Below are 19,828 nucleotides of genomic sequence, written 5' to 3'. Positions count from 1 at the left end.
AAGGCTTGAAATGTAATCTGTGTTCCATACCATCTGCCACTGAGATGCTGTTTAAAACTATCAAATTAGTTTATCCTTTTAAAACACATGTTCAGTCATAACTGTTATCTTCTCTTTGAGACTGTGCAGATATCACTGAAGTTTCTCTTCTGACTTAATCATCTTTCAACATCAACCCTCTTTTCCTATGTGAAGACACATGAATTCTTGTCTTATAACCATTCTTTATCTTCAAATATCTGTTTCCTTTATGCTTGCCTATGATAAGCATAATTAAGCATAATAAGAATTTAATTTTGGCACTTCACAGTAAAATACAACACTAGTTTGTCAAGTACTCTGGTAAAGAAAGGTATTCATTTAATCTTTACAACCTGTGATAAAGGAAATCCACCTATTTTACAGATAAGGGAAAAGGAATGAAGAACTCACTATCCTGTCCAGTTATAAAGCAAACAGTCAGTCCAGTCAGTGTCCAGTGAAGGGGCTGGATCTCCAAACCAGCTCTTCCAAATTCAAACGCCATGACTCTTCCATTCAGTTATGCTGTTTTCGAAGAAGGCAAAGTCTACAATTGTGTCCCAAACCACACATGCTTCAAAGAATGAAGCATCTTTAAATCACCACTCTAGATTGCAACTAGTTTCCCATTCCCACTCTACAATCTTCTACTGCTTCTTCCCTCTACGCTCTTCCCTTACGTACCTTCGTCCTCTGCAAGAGAGCATCTTTACACCCCTCTTTCCTCGCCATCGAACTCTTCCTTCCAGAGATCTGTTGTCACCCCACAAACTGCAAATATGCTCCCCAGTCCTACTCAATAACTTCCCAAGTCCCACAGAGGACGCCCAAACTTGCAGATCCTCCACCTCCGTAATTGGCCCAGGGCACCCGACCTCTTTAATTCCTAGGAGCAGAGTACAGACCTATGCCATGCCTTCCTTTTCCAAAATGAGGAGATCCAAGGAGGCTCCCCTGCCTGGCTCCTGGGGCCTCAGCCCACCTTGCCAGCTCTGCCTTAGCTCATGCTGGAGCTAAGCAGCACCCCCCATGGTGGTGGAGTAGAAACCGTGGCTCCACTCTCCACTTGGAAGTTCTGCCTCTGATCACCTGTTCTCACCAGACCTTCCAGCCCAGTAGTGACCCACCTTTGCCCTGGTCTGCCTCTCTCCACCCTTCCGAGTCCTCCTGCCCCAGGCGTCACCCCTACAGGTCAGTTCCGGGGTGCTCGTCGGAGTCAACTTCCCAACGACAGGGATTCTCACTCTCGGGGGGGGGGGGGTCCAAGAGCCCCTTCCTTCTCCATCACCTGCTCCGCCCATGGCTGCATGACATCCGTCACCGCCACCTCCATCCCCCTTCCCTCTTTGGACGCGGGTCTCCTCGGCCGTTCACTGCTGTCCCCTCCGCTGGGTGCCAAGGGGGCGTGCACCCCCCCCCCGGTCCCACAAACCCCCAGCACGCACCTGTTCCTCCGCACCCCCCCCCCGCACCCGCGGGCCCCCGGCCCCCGCCCCGCGGCCTCCCGGGGCCCCGCACTCACCAGGAGTAGGTCTGCTCCGCCATGGCGCTGCCTCCCGGGGGCCCCGCGGCAGGCTGGGGCCGGGCCCCGCGGCGGCGGGCTCCCTCAGGCCGAGCAGCGGAAGGCGCGGCCGAGGCCCGGCGCTCGCTGGCTGGCACCGCAGACCGGCAGGCGGGCGGACGGGCGGACGGACGGACGGACGGAACGAGGAGAGGCCGGGCTCCGAGGCGGCCCCGCTCCCTGGGCCCCGGGGCGGGGCGGGCTCCGCTCTCGGGCCTCCCTCACCCGCGGCGGCGGCGGCGGCTCCGCTGCGGCTCTGAACCCAACATGGCGGCGGCGGCGGCGGCGCGGAGAACAAGGGGGCCCTGGGGCGGGCGAACGGCAAGAAGGGCCCGCGCTCAGGGCGCGCCGGGCCGCGGGAACGCCGTACTCGGGCGGCGGCGGCGGCGGCCCGGGGACATGGCCGGCGGGCGGAGGCGGCGGCGGCGGCGGGAGCTGAGGGGGGCGCTAGGCGGCGAGGCGAGGCCGCTCGGATCACACCCGCCGAGGGAGGAGGCAGGAGGGAGGGGGCGGGACGAGCCTGGGCCCGCGCGAGTCACGTGCCCAAAACACTGTCACGTGACGCGCGGCCCGCCCCTCGCGCGCGGCCCCTGCGCGGAGACGTCGGCTGTGGGGTTCGAGGCAACCGTGGCTGGCGCAGCCGCTGGCTGTTGAGCGGCGTCCCGCCGCCGCGAGCCGCTCCCCCCGCCCCCAAAACTCCCGCCCCCTCCCGAGGGGGGCGGGGGGCTGCTTCCACAGCCAATCAGAAGCCTCGGTGCACGTTCTCGCTGGCTGCCATTCAGCTGTCAGGCTTCAATCAACCATCTGCAGCTGGCCGCGGGTCCTCAACTGTCAGTCAAAGCTGTCCATCAGCGGGCCGAGCGCAGCATTCTTTCATTCCCACGTTGATTTCTTCGTGGCTTTTTTTTTTTTTTGAGCAAATATTCTGTGCAGCAAAACTTTATTGCGCCTAGGCTCGGTGCCAAATCAAATATCCTAGGTTTGCCTTCATTTAGCCAATCAACAGATACTTAGTGGTGACAACTATGTCAGTTCATTCAGCTGAGGGTCTGGGAAGGTGGCTCAGGGGTAGAGCACTTGCCTTGCATGCCTGGGGCCCTGGGTTCGATTCCTCAGCACCACGTAAGCAAAAAGAAAAAAGCCGGAGTGGTGCTGTGGCTCAAGTGGTAGAGAGCTAGCCTTGAACTGAAGAGCTGAGGGACAGCGCCCAGGCCCAGAGTTCAGGCCCCACGACCAGACCAAAAAAAAAAAAAATTCATTCAGCTGAGTGTTGCCCTCCAGGTAGAGGGAGAGACATGGATGCCCCAGGCCGAGAGCCCAATAAAAGGAGACCATTTCAGAGGCTGCTAAGTTTTATGAAGATAACACAAGATAATCAGAGTGCAATGCCAAGGAGGACACAGGCTGGCCCTACTAAGACACAGAGGAGGGCAAGATCAAGAATAATAGGCCCAGGCTGGGCGCTGGTGGCCCACGCCTGTAATCCTAGCTACTCAGGAGGCTGAGATCTGAGGATCAGGGTTCAAAGCCAGCCGGGGCAGGAAAGTCTGTGAGACTCTTAGCTCCAATAAACCACTAGAAAACCGGAAGTGGCACTGTGGCTCAAGTGGTAGAGAGCTTGTCTTGAGCTGTAAGAGCTGAGGGACATCATTCAGGCCCAGAGTTCAAGCCCCACAACCAAAAAAAAAAAAAAAGCTAAGGGACAGCACCGAAGCCCTGAGTTCAAACACCAATACAGGAGGGGGGTGGAATAGGAGAGAATATTCTAGCAAGAGGGTGGCATATGCTAAGGCCTATACATAGCAAAGTTCAGGATGAGCTTGGTCAGGCCTGTGGTGAATGACTTGTGGGTTGTTGGCTGAGCATTAGTAGCTCACATCTGTAATCCTAGCTACTTGAGATCTGAGAATCATGGTTAAAAGCCAGTGTGAGGTGCTGGGAAGGTAGTTCAGCGGTAGCATGCTTGCCTTGCATGCATGAGGCCCTGGGTTCAATTCCTCAGCACTCCATAAAGAGAAGAAGCCGGAAGTGGTGCTGTGGCTCAAGTGGTAGAGCGCTAGCCTTGAGCTGAAGAGCTGAGGGACAGTACCCAGGGCTAGAGTTTAGGCCCCACAGCCTACAACAACAAAAAAGCCAGTCTGAGCAGGAAAGAAAGTCTGTGAGACTCTTATCTCCACTAGACTATCAAAAAAAAAAAAAAAAAAGCCAAAAGTGGAGCTGTGGCTCTAGTGGTGGAGCACTAGCCTTGAGCAAAAGAAGTTTAGGGGCAACAAGCCCCAGGGCTAACACACACAAACACAAACACACACACACACACACACACACACACACGTGCATTGAGGACCTAGCTAGGCCTCACTGCAAAGTATTATGTTTATAAATTAAAATGACCACATTTGGAGGAACATTCTCAGGCAATAGACACTATAGTCTCCTTAGTTTCCCTGCCCCCTTCTTCACAAAGAGCAAAGCTTTCACACCTGAAACTGACATATCCAGGCTCCTTTGCACTTTTCCCAACATGAAGCCAAGTCCTAGCTCTGATCCAGTTTCTCAGGGCCTTCCCAGCTTTACAGAGAACACCACACCCTGAATCTATCTTCAAATGGATCAGTTGGCCATTGCCCATACAACTACTGCTTGCCTATTTCCCTTGGGGAAAGCTTTCATGAGAAAGCCAAGTACATTTTTCCTCTAGAAGCAAGCTCTCTGTCTTCCTCTTTTCCTCATTGCCAGGTGCCAAGACTAGTCAGGGTCCATGTACTTCCTCTGAAACTCCACCAGAGAACGTGGGGAAAGGACCGGCTGATACGATCAAGCAGCCACTCACAAAAAACAGCCCATTCACAGAGATACCAGTATTCAAGTACCTGTCCAGCTATAAATCCCACCAGACATTACAGAGAGTTGAGAAGGCCTAAATAATGTGTGTGCACTTGCACATGTGTGTGATCATGGGGGACTAGGGATTGAACTCAAAGCCTCACCCTTTCTATGCAAATCCTCTACACCTTCCCTTGTGTTTATATTTAGTTTTAAAGATAAGGGGCTTAATAACATTTCCAGGGCTGGCCTTGAATCTAGTATCCTCCTTCCTGAGTAGCTGGAATTACAGGTGTGACCACCAAGGTCATCCTAAATTCTTGACTTTTTTTTTTTTTTTTGAATTCTTACAGTTTTGCCAGCTGCAGTTACAGAATGTCATCTGTGTCCTTAAACAAGACATGCAGCCACACTACACCTCAAAGGAGTGGGACTGAGACTTCAGGTCCCATGGGAAAGGCGTGAGCAGGAATGGCTTAGGGAGAGTGCAGAAGCTCAGAAGCTCGTTCTCTGGGGAACTAAGAACAAAACAGATCAGAGGTGTCTCTAATGAAACAAAAATGACATACGGTGCCTTTGGGCAAATCACTTGGGCTTGGGTTCCCAGTGAGTCATCAAAGACTAAGCCAAGTTGACATTTAGGGTTGGGTGAATGGACCTGGAGTGGTGGAGAAACAAAAATCAAGGCTTTTTGTCAGATGGGAAGGCCAATCTATCCAGAGAGAAAACACTGCTGGAAGAGAAGAAAGACAACACTGGTAGTTCATTCCTCGCTAGGGAGGAGGCTGAGATCTGACAATCACAGTTCCAAGCCAGCCTAGGCTGGGAAATCTGTAGAAACTCTTATTTCTAGTTACTCACCAAACAGCTGGAAGTAGAGTTGTGGCTCAAGAGGTAGAGCACCAGCTTTGGGTGAGAAAGCTAAAGGACAGGAAGGAAGGAAGGAAGGAAGGAAGGAAGGAAGGAAGGAAGGAAGGAAGGAAGGAAGGAAGGAAGGAAGGAAGGAGGGAAGGAAGGAAGGAAGGAAGGAGGGAAAGTAAGGGAAGGGAAGGGAAGGGAAAGGAAGGGGAGGGAGAGAAGGAGGGAAAGCTGTACAGGCTGCCAGCCCCCTGGGAAGACAAGGATGGAGTAAATCTGAAGCCATGGGTTTATCTGGAGGCTGCCTAGCCTGTGGCACTCAGGGAGTGACGTTCAGTCCCTGTGCCAGCAACGCTCAACTCCAAGCTGGCACAGCCCCAGGCGTATCTATGGTACCTGGGCCTCAGCCTGGGAATCAGGTGTACTTGGCAGGAGACAGGAACACTAGCTCCCCTTTCCCCCACAAGGGGTGCTTGGCTCTCCTCCTCCCCCACCCCAACGGAGAGAGCCATAGCTTGTGTAATGTTTGTTGAAAAGAAGCCATGGAAGTGCCTCTAATTATCACCACGATAATTACAGGTTGGCTCCTTCCACCTAGAGTGTTCAAAAGAGACTTGGGAACCGGAGCGGGAGCGTTGGCTGCCTCAGGCGTAGACTCCCTGGCCAGGCCTGGCTGGGCTATTTCTTGAGAGGATCAAAGGCTCAGGTCTGACCACCTGTCCTCCAATTCCCCCCATCCCACTACATACATCACTGGGGCACAAAATTAGGGCCTCCTGATTGAATGTCCTCTTTTTTTTTTTTTAATTTATTGCTGGAATTACAGGGGTGTGTCACCACACCCAGCACCTGCACACTGTTCATTTCTGTCCTGCCCACCTATACTGCACACATGCTTACGCACCCATGTTCTCCACCAACCTGTTGGCAAATTAAGTCTCTGACCAAGTCCAGAAGGCATTTTGGTTTACTCTGTGTGTGTGTGTGTGTGTGTGTGTGTGTGTGTGTGTGTGTGTGTGTGTGTGTGTGTGTGTGTGTTTGCTGGTACTAGGGCTTGAACTCAGGGCCTCATGCTCTTGCTTAACTTTTTCCACTCAAAGCTGGCAATCTACCATTTAAGTCACATCTTCACTTCTAGCTTTTTTCACTGGATCACTGGAGGCAAGAATCTCTCCAATTTGTCTGACCAGTCCGGCTTTTTACCAGAATTCTCAGATCTCAGTCTCCTGAGTAGCTAGGATTACAGGCAAGAGCCACAGCACCTGGCTCCATTAACTGTTTTTTTTAATTTAGAATCTTCTTGTGTAATCCAGGCCCTTTTTCTTGACACCGCATCCTGAACTATCATCCTCTTTTGTCATTTGCTCCGTTAGACCGTGAATACCTTGAGGGAGGAATCATGGCTTGTGACAGCTGACATCCTCAGCACAGGACTTCGGACAGAGGTCAATGTTTGTGGAATAAGTGCCTCATATCTGTAATCCTAGCTACTCAGGAGGCTGAGCTCTGAGGATCAGCATTCAAAGCTAGCCAAGGCAGAAGTCAGTAAGATTCTCATACTTTGATAGAAAAGTCACTTTCCTCACACAACTCTCCTCTGCGAGAGAGAGAAGTTTGAGGACAGAGAAATCTATATATTAGTAGCATTGAAAAGACAGAAGAAGCCAGGTGCTGGTGGCTCACGCCTATAATCCTAGCTACTCAAGAGGCTGAGATCTAAGCATCCTAGTTCAAAGCCAGCCTAGGCAGACAAGTCCGTGAGCCTTTTATCTCCAGTTAACCAACAGAAAACTGGAAGTGGCTCTGTGGCTCAACATGGTTGAGTGCTCACCTTGAGCACAAAAGCTCAGGACAGATCCCAGGCCCTGAGTTCCAACCCCATGACTAACAAAATATAACAAAAAAATTAGACCTGGAGACATCTATCTAGTGACTTAAAATACATTTCTCAAAAAATGTATTTTAAGCTGGGTACCAGTGTCTCATGCCTGTAATCCTAGCTACTCAGGAGGCTGAGATCTGAGGATCATGGTTCAAAGCCACCCAGAGCAGGAAACTCCATGAGACTCTTATCTTCAACACACTACTCAAAAAAGCTGGAAGTGGCACTGTGGCTCAAGTGATAGAGTGCTAGCCTTGAGCAAAAGAAATTCAGAGATAGTGCCCAGGCCCTGAGTTCATGTGCTAGGGGACAGTTTTTTGTTTTTGTTTTTTTTCTTTGTGTGGGTTTTTGTGGGGTTTTTTGGCAGCTCTTTCTGTTTATGTGATACTGAAGATTTGAACCCAAGGCTTCATGCATGCTAGGCAAGCACTTTCCCACTAAGCCCACATTCCCAGCCCCTATTTTAAGTATTTTTGACAGCAGTTTTCAGCTTACAGAAAAATTGATGGGAAAGTGGAGAGTTCCCATCTAGTCTCTTGCAACACAATTTCCTATATAGTTTCCATCTAATCTTAGTGTGGCACTTTTGTTACAATTGATGAATAACACATATGTGGTATTCAGATCTGCCCTTTGTCTAGGTTTAGACAAATGTATAATGGTGTGAACCCACCATCACAGAGTTCTAGGGGCTAGTCATTGTCCTAAAAATTCTCTGTTCTTCCTACTCACCATTCTTCTGTTCAACCCCTCACATTTTTCTTTCCTTTTTTTTTTTTTTGGTTGCCAGTGCTGTGGCTTGAACTCAGGGTCTGGGCCTACCCCCTGAATTTTGTTGCTCAAGGTTGGAGTTCTACCTCTTGAGCCACAGCTCTACTTCTGGCTTAAAAAAATAGCTACTTGCCAGGCACCAGTGGCTCACGCCTGTAATCCTAGCTACTCCGGAGACTGAGATCTGGGATCATGGTTCAAAGCCAGCCCGGGCAGGAAAGTCCTTGAGACTCTTATCTCCAATAAACCACTAGAAAACCGGAAGTGGTGCTGTGGCTCAAGCAGTAGAGTGCTCGCCTTGAGCTGAAGAGCTGAGGGATAGTGCCCAAGCCCAGAGTTCAAGCCCTACAACCGACAAAAAAAAAAAAAAAAAAGCTACTTAATTAGAGACTGGCATGGACTCGAACCACAATCCTCAGATCTCAGCCTCCTGAGCAGCTAGGATTACAGGTGTGAGCCACTGGTACCCAGCCTCTTAAGACTTTTTCTACCTGGGCTGACTTGGAACTGTGATCTTCTGATCTCAGACTCCAGAGTGACTATGACTGTAGGCGTGACCCACAGACACCTGGTCCCAGGAAGGTAAAGTCTCAACACCCCAATTTTAGACACTAGGAGAGCAGGTAGGTGGAAGATAGGAGAGAAGATAGGTCAAAGCTTATCCTGTCTGAGTTTTCTTCCTAAGACTGTTCTGCCGGCCTCCATCACACGTCAGGTTTCCTACAGGTTCCCATGAGGCTTCACCGAGCCCAGGTGTGCTGGAGAGGAAGGAGGAGGATCTGCATTTCCAGCAGGCTCTGCCTGGGCCAGGGGCCTTCATTTTGCCTTAGCTGTTACTATGGTGTCTGTTTTCTTATCACTGACTCCTTAGGGCCTTGCAGAATGGATACTCACGAAACGTTTGATCCTAGGAAAATGGCTACTACTTACTGAGCACTTGTATACCTTAGAAGATCCCCCTATCTCTTAACTACGGGAAGATATTGGATAGCTGAGCTATGGCTTACACCCATAATCCTAGCTACCCAGGAGGCTGAAAGCTGAGGATCACAGTTCAAAGCCAGCCTAGGTAGGAGAGACTCTTTATCTCCAATTAACCACCAGGAAACCAGAAGTGGAGTTGTGGCTCAAAATGGTAGAGCAGTAGCCTAGAGGAAAAACAGTTCAGAGACAGTGCCCAAGCCCTAAGTTCAAGCCCTACAACAACAACAACAAAAGGATAACTCTTTCAGGCCAGATCTCTGTGTGTGTGTGTGTGTGTGTGTGTGTGTGTGTGTGTGTGTGTGTGTGCGCGCGCGCGCCAGTCCTGGAGCTTTTACTCAGAGTCTAGGTACTGTCCTTGAGCTTTTTTTTTTTGGTAGGTCCTGGGGCTGGAACTCTGGGCTTGGGTGCTGTCCTTGTGTTCTTCAGCTCAAGGCCAGCACTCTACCGCTTGAGCCACAGTGCCACTTCTGATTTTCTAGTGGTTTGTTGGAGATAAGAGTCTCACGGACTTTCCTGCCCAGGCTGGCTTTGAACCTCGATCTTCAGATCTCAGCCTCCTGAGTAGCTAGGATTATAGGCATGAACTACCAGCACCTAGCAAGGCTAGATCTTTTTTTTTTTTTTTTTTTTTTTTTGTGGGTTGTGGGGCCTGAACTCGGCCTGCAGGCTGTCCCTCAGCTCTTCAGTTCAAGGCCAACACTCTACCAACTTGAGCCACAGCACCACTTCTGGCTTTTTCTGCTTATGTGGTATAGAGGAATCAAACCCAGGGCCTTATGCATGCAAGGCAAGCACTCTACCACTGAGCCACCTTCCCAGCCCCAAGGCTAGGTCTTTCTACCCATGTTCTTATAGAGAAAATTGGAACCCTGTAATGGTAAAAGGTGGATGGGCAGAAATATCCCCTAGAGACTCATTTCCAACTAACCACTCAAAAACAAGAAGTAGTGCAGTGGCTCAAAGTGCTAGAGCACTAGCCTTGAGCAAGCTCAAGGACAGCACCCGGGCCCTGAGTTCAAACCCCATGACTGATTTAAAAAAGAAAGAAAGAAAGAAAGGTGGATGAAAAGCAGATAGGAAATAAATGCTACATACACAGTGAGTCCAGGCTTTGCATGCAGCGAACAGGGCTCCCCGGGGAAGGGGAATGGGTCTATGAGAAAATGAGGCGAGGGCACAAAAGGAGAAACTGAGCAGGCGGTGTAGGAGGTGCTTCTGGGAGGAAAAGAACAAAGGCCCACGAGTGTCTTGTGGGGCCACAGCAAGTGTCCCAGATGCAGTCAATGGCCACAGGCTCCTTCCCCAAGAAATGCTGCCACCAGGGCCTCAAGGACCACGCCCTCTTCCCCATTGCAAATAGGCAGAAATGAACTTCAAACATCATCTTGGTCATTGCTGGGGTGCAATGAGGAGGGGGGCCGGGGCATGTTCCAGTGGCCAGAGCCACGAGCACTTGTGATCAGAGCCTGTTCAAAGGACTGTGGGCTGTGTCTGTGGTAGGAGGCACCAGGATGAGTCACAGGTGACACCCCAGCCTGGAGCCTGGACGTTCCTGGGCATCCCGGGGCACGTAGGAGCACATCCCAAATACCTTCGGTCCTCACCAATGCATCAGAGGCTAACCTGCCCTTCCCACTCCTGCTCATTCCTAAAATGAGGTCCCGATTCTCCCCCTCCCCACCCCTATGCCAGAGCCATAGATTTGACCCACCCTTCTGATCGGGGGACCTGATTTCCCAAGGAAAGGAATCACAAGTGACTCCCTCTGCCCCTGCCCACCCTCTCCATCTCAGCCATTCAGGACTCACGTCCCGCCCTTCCCATTGGCCTTGAATCCTCTGATTATTTCTTGTCACCTCTGTGCCCCTGGAAGCTCTTGCTTCTTCTTCCTCACTGTTCACCCTGGAACACAGCAGGGCACGGAACAGATGCTGAGCAGGGACAGAGGAGCCATGAGCATAAAAGGGACCGTAGGGCATAGTCATAAGCATCATCCTCACACCTCAGCTGCCAACCGACCAGCAGAAAGTCACCTGCGTGCCTTTCACGGAGCCGCCCAGGGATGCTGGGAGGCCTGGTGGGGATGTAGGCTCTGTGCAGGACTCTCGAGGCCTGAAGCAGAAGCTTCACTTGCCATTTGCAGGCTGAAAGCCCTCTTCCCACTTCTGTAAGCCTTAAATCCTTCCCCCCTCTTATTGGTAGCCTCAGGGCTTGAACTCAGGGCCTGGGTGCTATCCCTGAGCATTTTTGCTCTTGACTAGTGTTTTACCAGTTGACCCACAGCTCCACTTCTGGTTTTCTAGTGGTTAATTGGAGATAATTTCAAGGACCTTTCTACCAGGCTGGCTTTGAACCTCGATCCTCAGATCTCAGCTTCCTGAGTAGCTAGGATGAAGGGATGAGCTACCAGCCCCTAGCTTTGGTAACTTTTTCAACTCCTGTTTTCTCTCTCCATACCTTTCCCAGCCTGTCTTCACCCGATGCCTTCATCCTTCTCTGGGGCCTTTGGGAACCTCCCTTCATCTTCGGGGAGCCTGTTGGGCTAGTTGCAGGCTGGGTTTGGACCTGTCTGAATCCCAAGTTCACACACCTGCACAGGGTGTCACTCCAGCTCCCTTTCATCTTATTCAAATCAGGGGGTGTGGACGGGCATCCTGCCCACTCCTATTCATATTCCATAGTGGGTGGCTCACGCCTGTTATCCTAGCTACAGTGGAGGCTGAGGTCTGAGGATTGTGGTTTGAAGCCAGCCTAGACAGACCAATCCATGAGATTCTTGAATTAACCAGTAAAAAAATCAGAAGTGGAGCTGTGGCTCAAGCTAGTTGAATACCAGCTTAAGTAGAAAAAGCCAAGGGAGAACTCCAGGCCCTGAGTTTGAGCCCTGGTACTGGCGCACACATATACAAACAAAACTAAAATAAACTAAATAACTTCCAGAATAAAGACCCCTATGGCTGGGAATGTGACTTACTGGTAGAGTGCTTGTATCGCATGCATGAAGCCCTGGGTTCCATTCCTCAATACCATATATACAGGAACTGTGGCTCAAGTGGTGGAGTTCTAGCCTTCAGCAAAAGCAACTTAATGACAGTGCCCAGGCTCTGAGTTCAAGCTCCAGGACAGGTTAAAAAAAAAAAAAAAGACCCCTAGAACCCAAGTCAACAGCAAAACAAAACAAACAAACAAAATAATCCAATTTAAACCTAAGCAAATGGCTAGAGTAGATATTTCCCAAAAGATAGACGTATGGGTGAACACATGTGAAAAATGGTCAACATCACTAATCATCAGGGAAATGCAAAGCAAAATCACAGTGAGATCATCTCACCCAAGCAAGAATAGCTATTATCTAAAGAAGCAAAAGTAAAGCCAGGCATCAGAGACTCAGGCCTGTAATCCTCGCTACTCAGGAGGCTGAGATCGGAGGATAGAAGTTCAAAGACATCCAGGGCAAGAGAGTCTTGAGACTCTTATCTCCAATGAACCACCAGAAAACCAGAAGTGGGGCTATGACTCAAAGTAGTAGAGTACTAGCCTTGAGCTAAAGAGCTCAGAGACAGTGCCCAGGTCCTGAGTTCAAGCCCCAGGTCTACCACCAGCACCAACAACAAAAAAGAAGTAAATTATTTGCAGGCTCCTGAGTAGCTAGGAGGATTCCAAAGTATGCACCATGGCAGCTGGCTAGGAAATAGTCCTTCTAATGAAGCATGTTGCAGCCTTACAGGAGCTAGGGTTACACAGCCAGGCAGAGCTCTGAAGTCACATGGAGGAGGCATGAAAACTCAGGTAGTTGCCAGCATTGGGAATGTCAGAATGTACTTTTTTTTTTTGGTCTGGTCGTGGGCTAGCGCTCCACCACTTGAGCCACAGCGCCACTTCCGGCTTTTTGCTTTTTGCTTATGTGGTACTGAGGAATCGAACCCAGGGCCTCATGCATGCAAGGCAAGCACTCTACCACTGAGCCACCTTCCTAGCCCCGTCAGAACGTATTTTGGTTACAATGTGTTAAGAACTACTATGAAGGGGCTGGGAAGGTGGCTCAGTGGTAGAGTGCTTGCCTTGCATGCATGAGGCCCTGGGTTTGATTCCTCAGCACCACATAAGCAGAAAAAGCCAGAAGTGGCACTGTGGCTCAAGTGGTAGAGCCTTGAACTGAAGAGCTGAGGGACAGCACCCAGGCCCAGAGTTCAGGCCCCACAACCAGCAGAAAGCAAGGAAGGAAGGGAGGAAGGGAGAAAGGGAGGAAGGGAGGGAGGGAGGGAGGGAGGGAGGGAGAGAGAGAGAGAAAGAGAAAGAAAGAAAGAAAGAAAGAAAGAAAGAAAGAAAGAAAGAAAGAAAGAAGGAAGGAAAGAAAGAAAGAAAGACTGTAAAGGCAGCTCTGGGCCTTACAGACATGCATAACTCCACTGCATTCAGAGCTCAGAGAGGAGACATTATCACCCAAGAACACACAGCAAATAAGCTGGCAAGGAGAGAACTCGAAATTGGAGATTTTCTGGATCCCAATATTGTATAGTTTCTCTATTCTGGGACTAGTCCAGACTGGACTGCTGGTGAAACCTGATTTGGCTCATCTGATTACAGGCACTGTGTGAATGTGTGAGTGTGTGTGCATGAGCATGCACGCACACTCGCTATATTGGACTTGAACTCAGGGCCTCAAGCTGTTGCTTGGCTTTTTACCTTTTTTAGCCTGAGATCAGGACTCAAACTCAGTACCTAACACTTTAGCTCATTTACTAGCGCTCTACCAACTGAGCCATGCCTCCTACCCCTTGATTGGCTTTTTGCTCAAGGCTGACACTCTACCACTTGAGCCATAGTTCCACTCCCTGATTTGTGGTGGTGAACTGAAGATAAGTCTCATGGGCTTTCCTGCCTGGGTAACTTTGAACCATTATCCTCAGATCTCAGCTTCCTGAGTAGCTAGGATTACAGGCATGAGCTGCATGGTGCCTGGTATCTAACTCTTGATCCTCTTCCCGTGGCATCCCAAGTGCTGGGATTACAGGCAGGACTGACCATCCCCAGCACACATGACCTTCTTACCCACTTGGGTAAGACTTTCAAAACATTCTGGCTAGACATGGTGTGACACGCCTGTAATCCCAGCACTCAGGAGATAGAGAGCTTGAGGTCAACTTGGACTACACAGCAAGTTCTTGATTAAAAAAACAAACCAACAAACACTCTTTTCCTCATAATTTCTTCCCAGAGAAGCTAGGATCCCCAGGTTTTTCGCATTCAGCACATTTTGTCCATTTGGGAGGGGAAGGAGTGGTATGGAGATTGGCCAGACAGACTCCTGCTCCCTTCCAAAGTGGGGAAGGAAAGACTATGAATCAGCACCCCTAGATGATGATAAATTAGCTCATCTAATCTTCACATTAGCTCCAAGACACTCTAAAGAACCTTAACAAAATTGTAGTAATGAGGAAACAGGTTTAGGCAGAGAACAACTTGCCCCCAAGTCTTGGCCACATGAAAGGTTTGAATGCTATTTGAACAGGCTGTCAAACTTGAGCTCTACCTGCGGAATTCAGACTTCTTGCCACTATCTTTGAAGACCCCCACCTGGCCCTGAAGATGATCGGAGGCAAAACAAACAAACAAAGTCAGCCCAGAGAGGAAAGTCCATGAGACTCTTCTCTTCAATGAACCACCAGAAAACTGGAAGTGGAGCTGTGGCTCACTAGTCTTGGGCAAAAGAGCCTAGGGACAGTGCCCAAGATCTGAGAGCAAGCCTCCTGACTAACTTTAAAAAAAATAAAGAAAGAAAAAGGAACACACAGCTTCACATTAAAGACATAATCTTTAACACTGAAGATGTGAGAGGAATTAAAAAAAGAAGAAGAAGAAGGTAGCTACTGAAGAATTATCTTTGCCCAAAAAAGAAGTCTGGCCTTTGCACTCAGGACTCACAGGTGATCTCTTTGCCCCAGAATTGCTCTGTTGGGAAGCGAAGTAGTTTGGGTTCTTGTTGGGCTGGGGACTTGGGCTGCAGGGCAGTCTCTCCACCACGTTGATCACCAGGGTTTGAGAACTCACCCTAGGTCCATCCTGATGCAAACTGCTGGATACAGAGACGCCCAGTCACGTGACATGAACACCGTGGGATTCAGACCTGGGGCTTCTCTGGATCCCAAAGGCACAGGGAGCCCTCTTAGCTTGGCCCAGCCCTCTGAGCGGTGAGGAGGGAGCAGTACCCAAGATGAGGGCCAGCTGTGCATGTGAGCTACCACCAGCCTTCACCCCGTGCCTTCCCATTCCTCTGAAAGTTCTGATGTGGGTAGGTTTGCTAGGATAATCCACCAGGGTACTTTCCTCAGTGCTGGGGCCTGCTTCAGTGAAGCATGGAGCCTGATAGGATGGTGGGAACCCCCACATTCAGAGCCAGATTGTCAGAAGATGGCCTGAGACCTCTCCCAAACATGTAGCTGACAAGGCAGTCTGGTGGGAAGATTGTGCCCTTAACCTTGACTTTGACATTCTATCTAGAATCTTGTCTCTCCCCCCTCCCCCCCCCCCCCCAACACACATCTCCAGGTCTTGCCCAGGACAATCGGTCCTCAGGACTGCCCAGCCCCATCTGCAGTCCTGGAGTAAGAACTTCCCATGAGAAGCCACCCTGTGTGTTAAAAAAAAAAAAAAAAAGACAAAATTGCAAGCCAAGTGTGGTGAGGCACACCTTTAATCTCAGTACTCCGGAGGCCGAGGCAGGAGGATTGAGGGTTCAAGGTCAGCCTGGGCTTCAAGGTAGTAAGAGCTGGTCCTCAAAGAAGAGAGGAAGAGGAGGAAAAAGCAGAGGAGAGGGGAGGAAAAGAAAGGGGAGAAGGAAGGAGAGCAAAAGCCTGGAACCCCCTTTTGTAAACTGCAAAGGAAGTCATTTCCCAGAGCCCATTGGGGGCCTCCTCCCTTTCTTTACCCTGTTCTGCTGACCAGAAGAGAGGAACTAGGGGCCTCACCACGTATTTGTGGATTCCTCAGGGAGACCGGAAGGGGCGTGGCCGCAGCTCTCCAAGCTGTAGAGCTTGAGACTGGCTGAGTGTCTCTCAATATATTTAAAATCAAAACGTGCCTCAAACTCTGAAGATCAATTTCCTTCTGGAAAATGGGATCCTCTAACTCCTGTGTGGGAATTTCCACACTCCTTCTAGTCACTACATTTTGATTTAATTTCATGAATCCTGACCTGACTTTATGTCCTGCAAGGACATTAACCCCTCCCTGCGAAGGTGGCTGATTTCCTTGGCTACAGCAAGGGTAGGGAACGGTCTTGCTCACACTGGCCATGTGGATTCAGTGTTTGCACTGTGGCCACACAGTAGGTACTTTGGAAGCATTATTCAAATATTCTTACTGTTTGCAGCTAGTTGTTTGTTTTTGTTTTGTTTTTCGGTTGGTCATGGGGCCTGAACTCTAGGCTGGGTGCTGTCCCTCAGCTCTTCAGTTCAAGGCTCTACCACTTGAGCCACAGTGGCACTTCTGGCTTTTTCTGTTTATGTGGTGCTGAGGAATCGAACCTAGGGCCTCATGTATGCAAGGCAAGCACTCAACCACTGAGCCACCTTTCCAGCCCCAGCTAGTTGCATGTTTAAGGTTTACGTTTCTTCCACTTTTTCCTTAGTAACAAGTTGTTGAATTGAATTTTGTGTGTTCACACACACACACACACACACACACACACACGTACACATGATTACACTTTGTTCCATGAACGAGTGAAAAGTACTATAGGAGACTTCCCAGGAGTCTCAGCAAGGTGAGCATTCTACCTCTTGAGTGATGTCCCCATCTCTTCGTTTGTATTTTGTTTCTGAGTTGGCAGGGAGCAATTTCATTAATTTTGCCTGGGTTAGTTAAAAGGAGTGAAAATACTCCCTTGGACCTTTTTATTATTTTATTTTATTATTTATTTATTATTGTGAAAATACTGTACAGAGGGGTTACAATTACATGGGCAAGATAATGAGTACATTTCTTATCAAGCATTTGTTTCCCCTTCCCATCCTTATTTTGTTTTTTAAGATGAGGGTCTCTCTATGTAGACCAAGATAGCCTAGAACTTGCTGGCCTCAAACTCTCAGTTCTCCAGCATCAGCCTCCCAAATGGGATTATATGCTGCCTAATTGGATCTCTCTCTCTCTCTGTTTCTCTCTTTCTCTCTCTCCCTCCCTCCCTTTCCCTCTCCCACTCCCTTCCGGCCCACCCCCTTATCGCTCTCTATCTCTTTCTCTCTTTGCTAGTCCTGGGGCTTGAACTCAGGGCTTGGGCTCTGTCCCTGAGCCTCTCTTTGCTCAAGGCTAGTGTTTTACCACTTGAGCCACAGTGCTACTTCTGGCCGTTTCTGTTTATATAGTGCTAAGGAATTGAACCCAGGCTTCATGAATGCTAGGAAGCACTCTACCACTAAGCCACATTCCTAGCTCTTTGGATCCCCCCTCCCCCTTGGTCAGTTGTGGGGCCTGAACTCTGGGCCTGGGTGCTGTCCCTGAGCTCTTCAGCTCAAGGCCAGTGCTCTACCACTTGAGCCACAGCACCACTTCCAGTTTTGCGGTAATTAATTAGAGATAAGTCTCACAGACTTTCCTGCCTAGGCAGGCTTTCAACTGCAGTCCTCAGATCTCAGCCTCCTGAGCTTGGATCTCTTTTGTAAGAGTATTAATCCTACATCCCAAATGTTTCACCTCTTCATGGGAATTAGGTTTCAACATATGAATTTGTTGGGGACACACACACACACACACACACACACACACACACACACACACATTCAACAATAGCATAAGGAAAGGATGAAAAAGAAATTGCCCTTGGAAAGGAGTGTGGGAGAGGAGGGTTCAGAGAAAGGACAGTATGCACAAAGGTCCTGAGGCACAGAGTAGCTTTGCACACCCTAGGAGCTGCAGGCTCTCCTGGTACCTAGTACGCTGGAGGAGAGTTGGAGTATGAGCTTGTGGTGGGCATGGTTGTATCCAACCCTTTGTAGATCAAGGCTGGATTTTCACATCCTAGCCAACTTTCTGCTTTAATGTATTCCTTGCCTAGCAGGCAAGATGAAGTTTTAAATGGTACAAACCCAGCAGCCCTGTGAACAAAACCCATCCTATCTCTTCTTTGAAGATGAGGAAACAAATTCAGAGTGGCTGTGGGATTGGTTCAAGGTTATCTAGCAAGCCCAAAGCAGAACTCACAATTGCTTGTTCTGTGGGCAGTGCCTTCAATCTGCCTCAGGAGCCTGTACTCATTATTTACTTTCTTATCTGATTTGCATGTTCCTATCACCTCTGGTTTTGGCCTTGTTGTCTTGCAGGTTGTCTTGCAAACGTTTAGGGGCATCTGAGCCTAGAGTTCATGCAACTTGCTTGGTCCTGAAAAAAATTGCTTGAGGTATTAATTCAAAGGAGAGATTCTCTGGCATTTGGCTGGTGAGTATGACCCAGGGAAAACAGGCACAAGAACTTGGTATCTGAATTTTCCCCTCATGACTGGTTGGGTGAAAGGTGAGGCTGCTTTTTCAGCATGGAGCATGGAAGTCCAGCACCCTCTGGTGTTGATAGAGAGGATGGCACAACACAGAAGGATGTCCAGGCTCTAATTCCTTTGTACCAGGGGTTCTTCCTACTTCAAAATCTTGGGCTCCTAGTCCAGTGTCAGTGGCTCACGCTTGTAATCCTAGTTACTCAGGAGGCTGAGATCTGGTTCAAAGCCAGCCCGGGCAGGAAAAGGTGTGAAACTCTTATCTCCAATAAGCCACAAGAAAACTGGAAGTGGCACTGCGGCTCAAGTGGTAGAGCACTATCCTTGAGCTGAAGAGCTGAGGGACAGTGCTCAGGCCCAGAGTTCAAGCCCCATGACCGACAAAAAAAAAAAAAAAAAAGTCTTGGGCTTCAGTGTCTCACAACTGTAATCCTAGCTACTCAGGAAGCTGAGAACTGAAGATCTTGGTTCAAAGCCAGCCCGAGCAGAAAAGTCCCCATGAGACTTTTTTTTTTTTTTTTTTTTTTTTGGGTCCGGTCATGGGGCCTGAACTCTGGGCCTGGGCGCTGTCCCTCAGCTCTTCAGCTCAAGGCTAGCGCTCTACCACTGGAGCCATAGCATCACTTCCAGCTTTTTTTTTTCTTTTTTTCTGTTTATGTGGTGCTGAGGAATCGAACCCAGGGCCTCATGCATGCAAGGCAAGCACTCTACCACTGAGCCACCTTCCCAGTCCCCCATGAGACTTTTTATCTTCAATTAACCACTCAAAAATCAGAAGTGGAGCTATGGCTCAAAATGGTAGAGCACCAGCCTTGAACAAATAAGCTCAGAGATAGCACTCAGGCCCTGAGTTCAAAACTAATGACTGACAAAATAAGCAAATACATAAAATCGTTTTTTTGGTCATGGGGCCTGAACTCTGGCTTGGGCACTGTCCCTCAGCTCTTCAGCTCAAGGCTAGCGCCCTACCACTTGAGCCACAGCGCCACTTCTAACTTTTTCTGTGTATGTAGTGCTGAGGAATCAAACCCAGGGCCTCATCCATGCAAGACAAGCACTCTACCACTGAGCCACCTTCCCAGCCCACAAATAAATAAGACCTTTGCTTTAGGATTTCAGGGTGATTGTGTACTATGGGCAGGAGAAAAGGGAGTAAAAGAAAGGTCAACATTTCCCTCGTCTCCCAGAGTTTGAGGTCTAACTAGATCCATAAGATATCTTCAGGAAATCATAAAAAACTCAAGAAATTGTTTGTTGGGCTCCATTCAGCAACTATTTCTTGAGCATATGTAGTGTATGGAGTTCTAGGCTTGTAAGTATCAATGTTTATAAAGGCTGGGCACCCTAAAATAGATGGTTCTGGGTTTTTGATTATCTGTGATCCACAATCCATAGTTGAAATGGGAGGATTTATGGATCCTGCTGTATAGCTGAAATTATAGGC

General features: G+C 49.2%; 1 protein-coding gene across 1 annotated transcript in view; it reads right to left on the bottom strand.

Annotated features, from left to right (window-relative positions):
* Nucleotides 1–1,784, bottom strand: part of Sppl3 (signal peptide peptidase like 3) — an 83,482-nt gene extending 81,698 nt beyond the window's left edge. Inside the window, exon 1 of the mRNA XM_042669633.1 lies at nt 1,544–1,784. Coding sequence (XP_042525567.1) covers nt 1,544–1,566 — 23 coding nt within the window. The 5' untranslated portion in view covers nt 1,567–1,784. The remainder of the gene's footprint in view (nt 1–1,543) is intronic.
* Nucleotides 1,785–19,828: the final 18,044 nt, after the last annotated feature.

The sequence above is a fragment of the Dipodomys spectabilis genome, unplaced genomic scaffold (genome assembly GCF_019054845.1).
Source record: "Dipodomys spectabilis isolate Male_0828 unplaced genomic scaffold, ASM1905484v1 ptg000499l, whole genome shotgun sequence".
NCBI classification, from domain to species: Eukaryota; Metazoa; Chordata; class Mammalia; order Rodentia; family Heteromyidae; genus Dipodomys; species Dipodomys spectabilis.
This window is presented reverse-complemented; position numbering and strand designations above follow the sequence as displayed.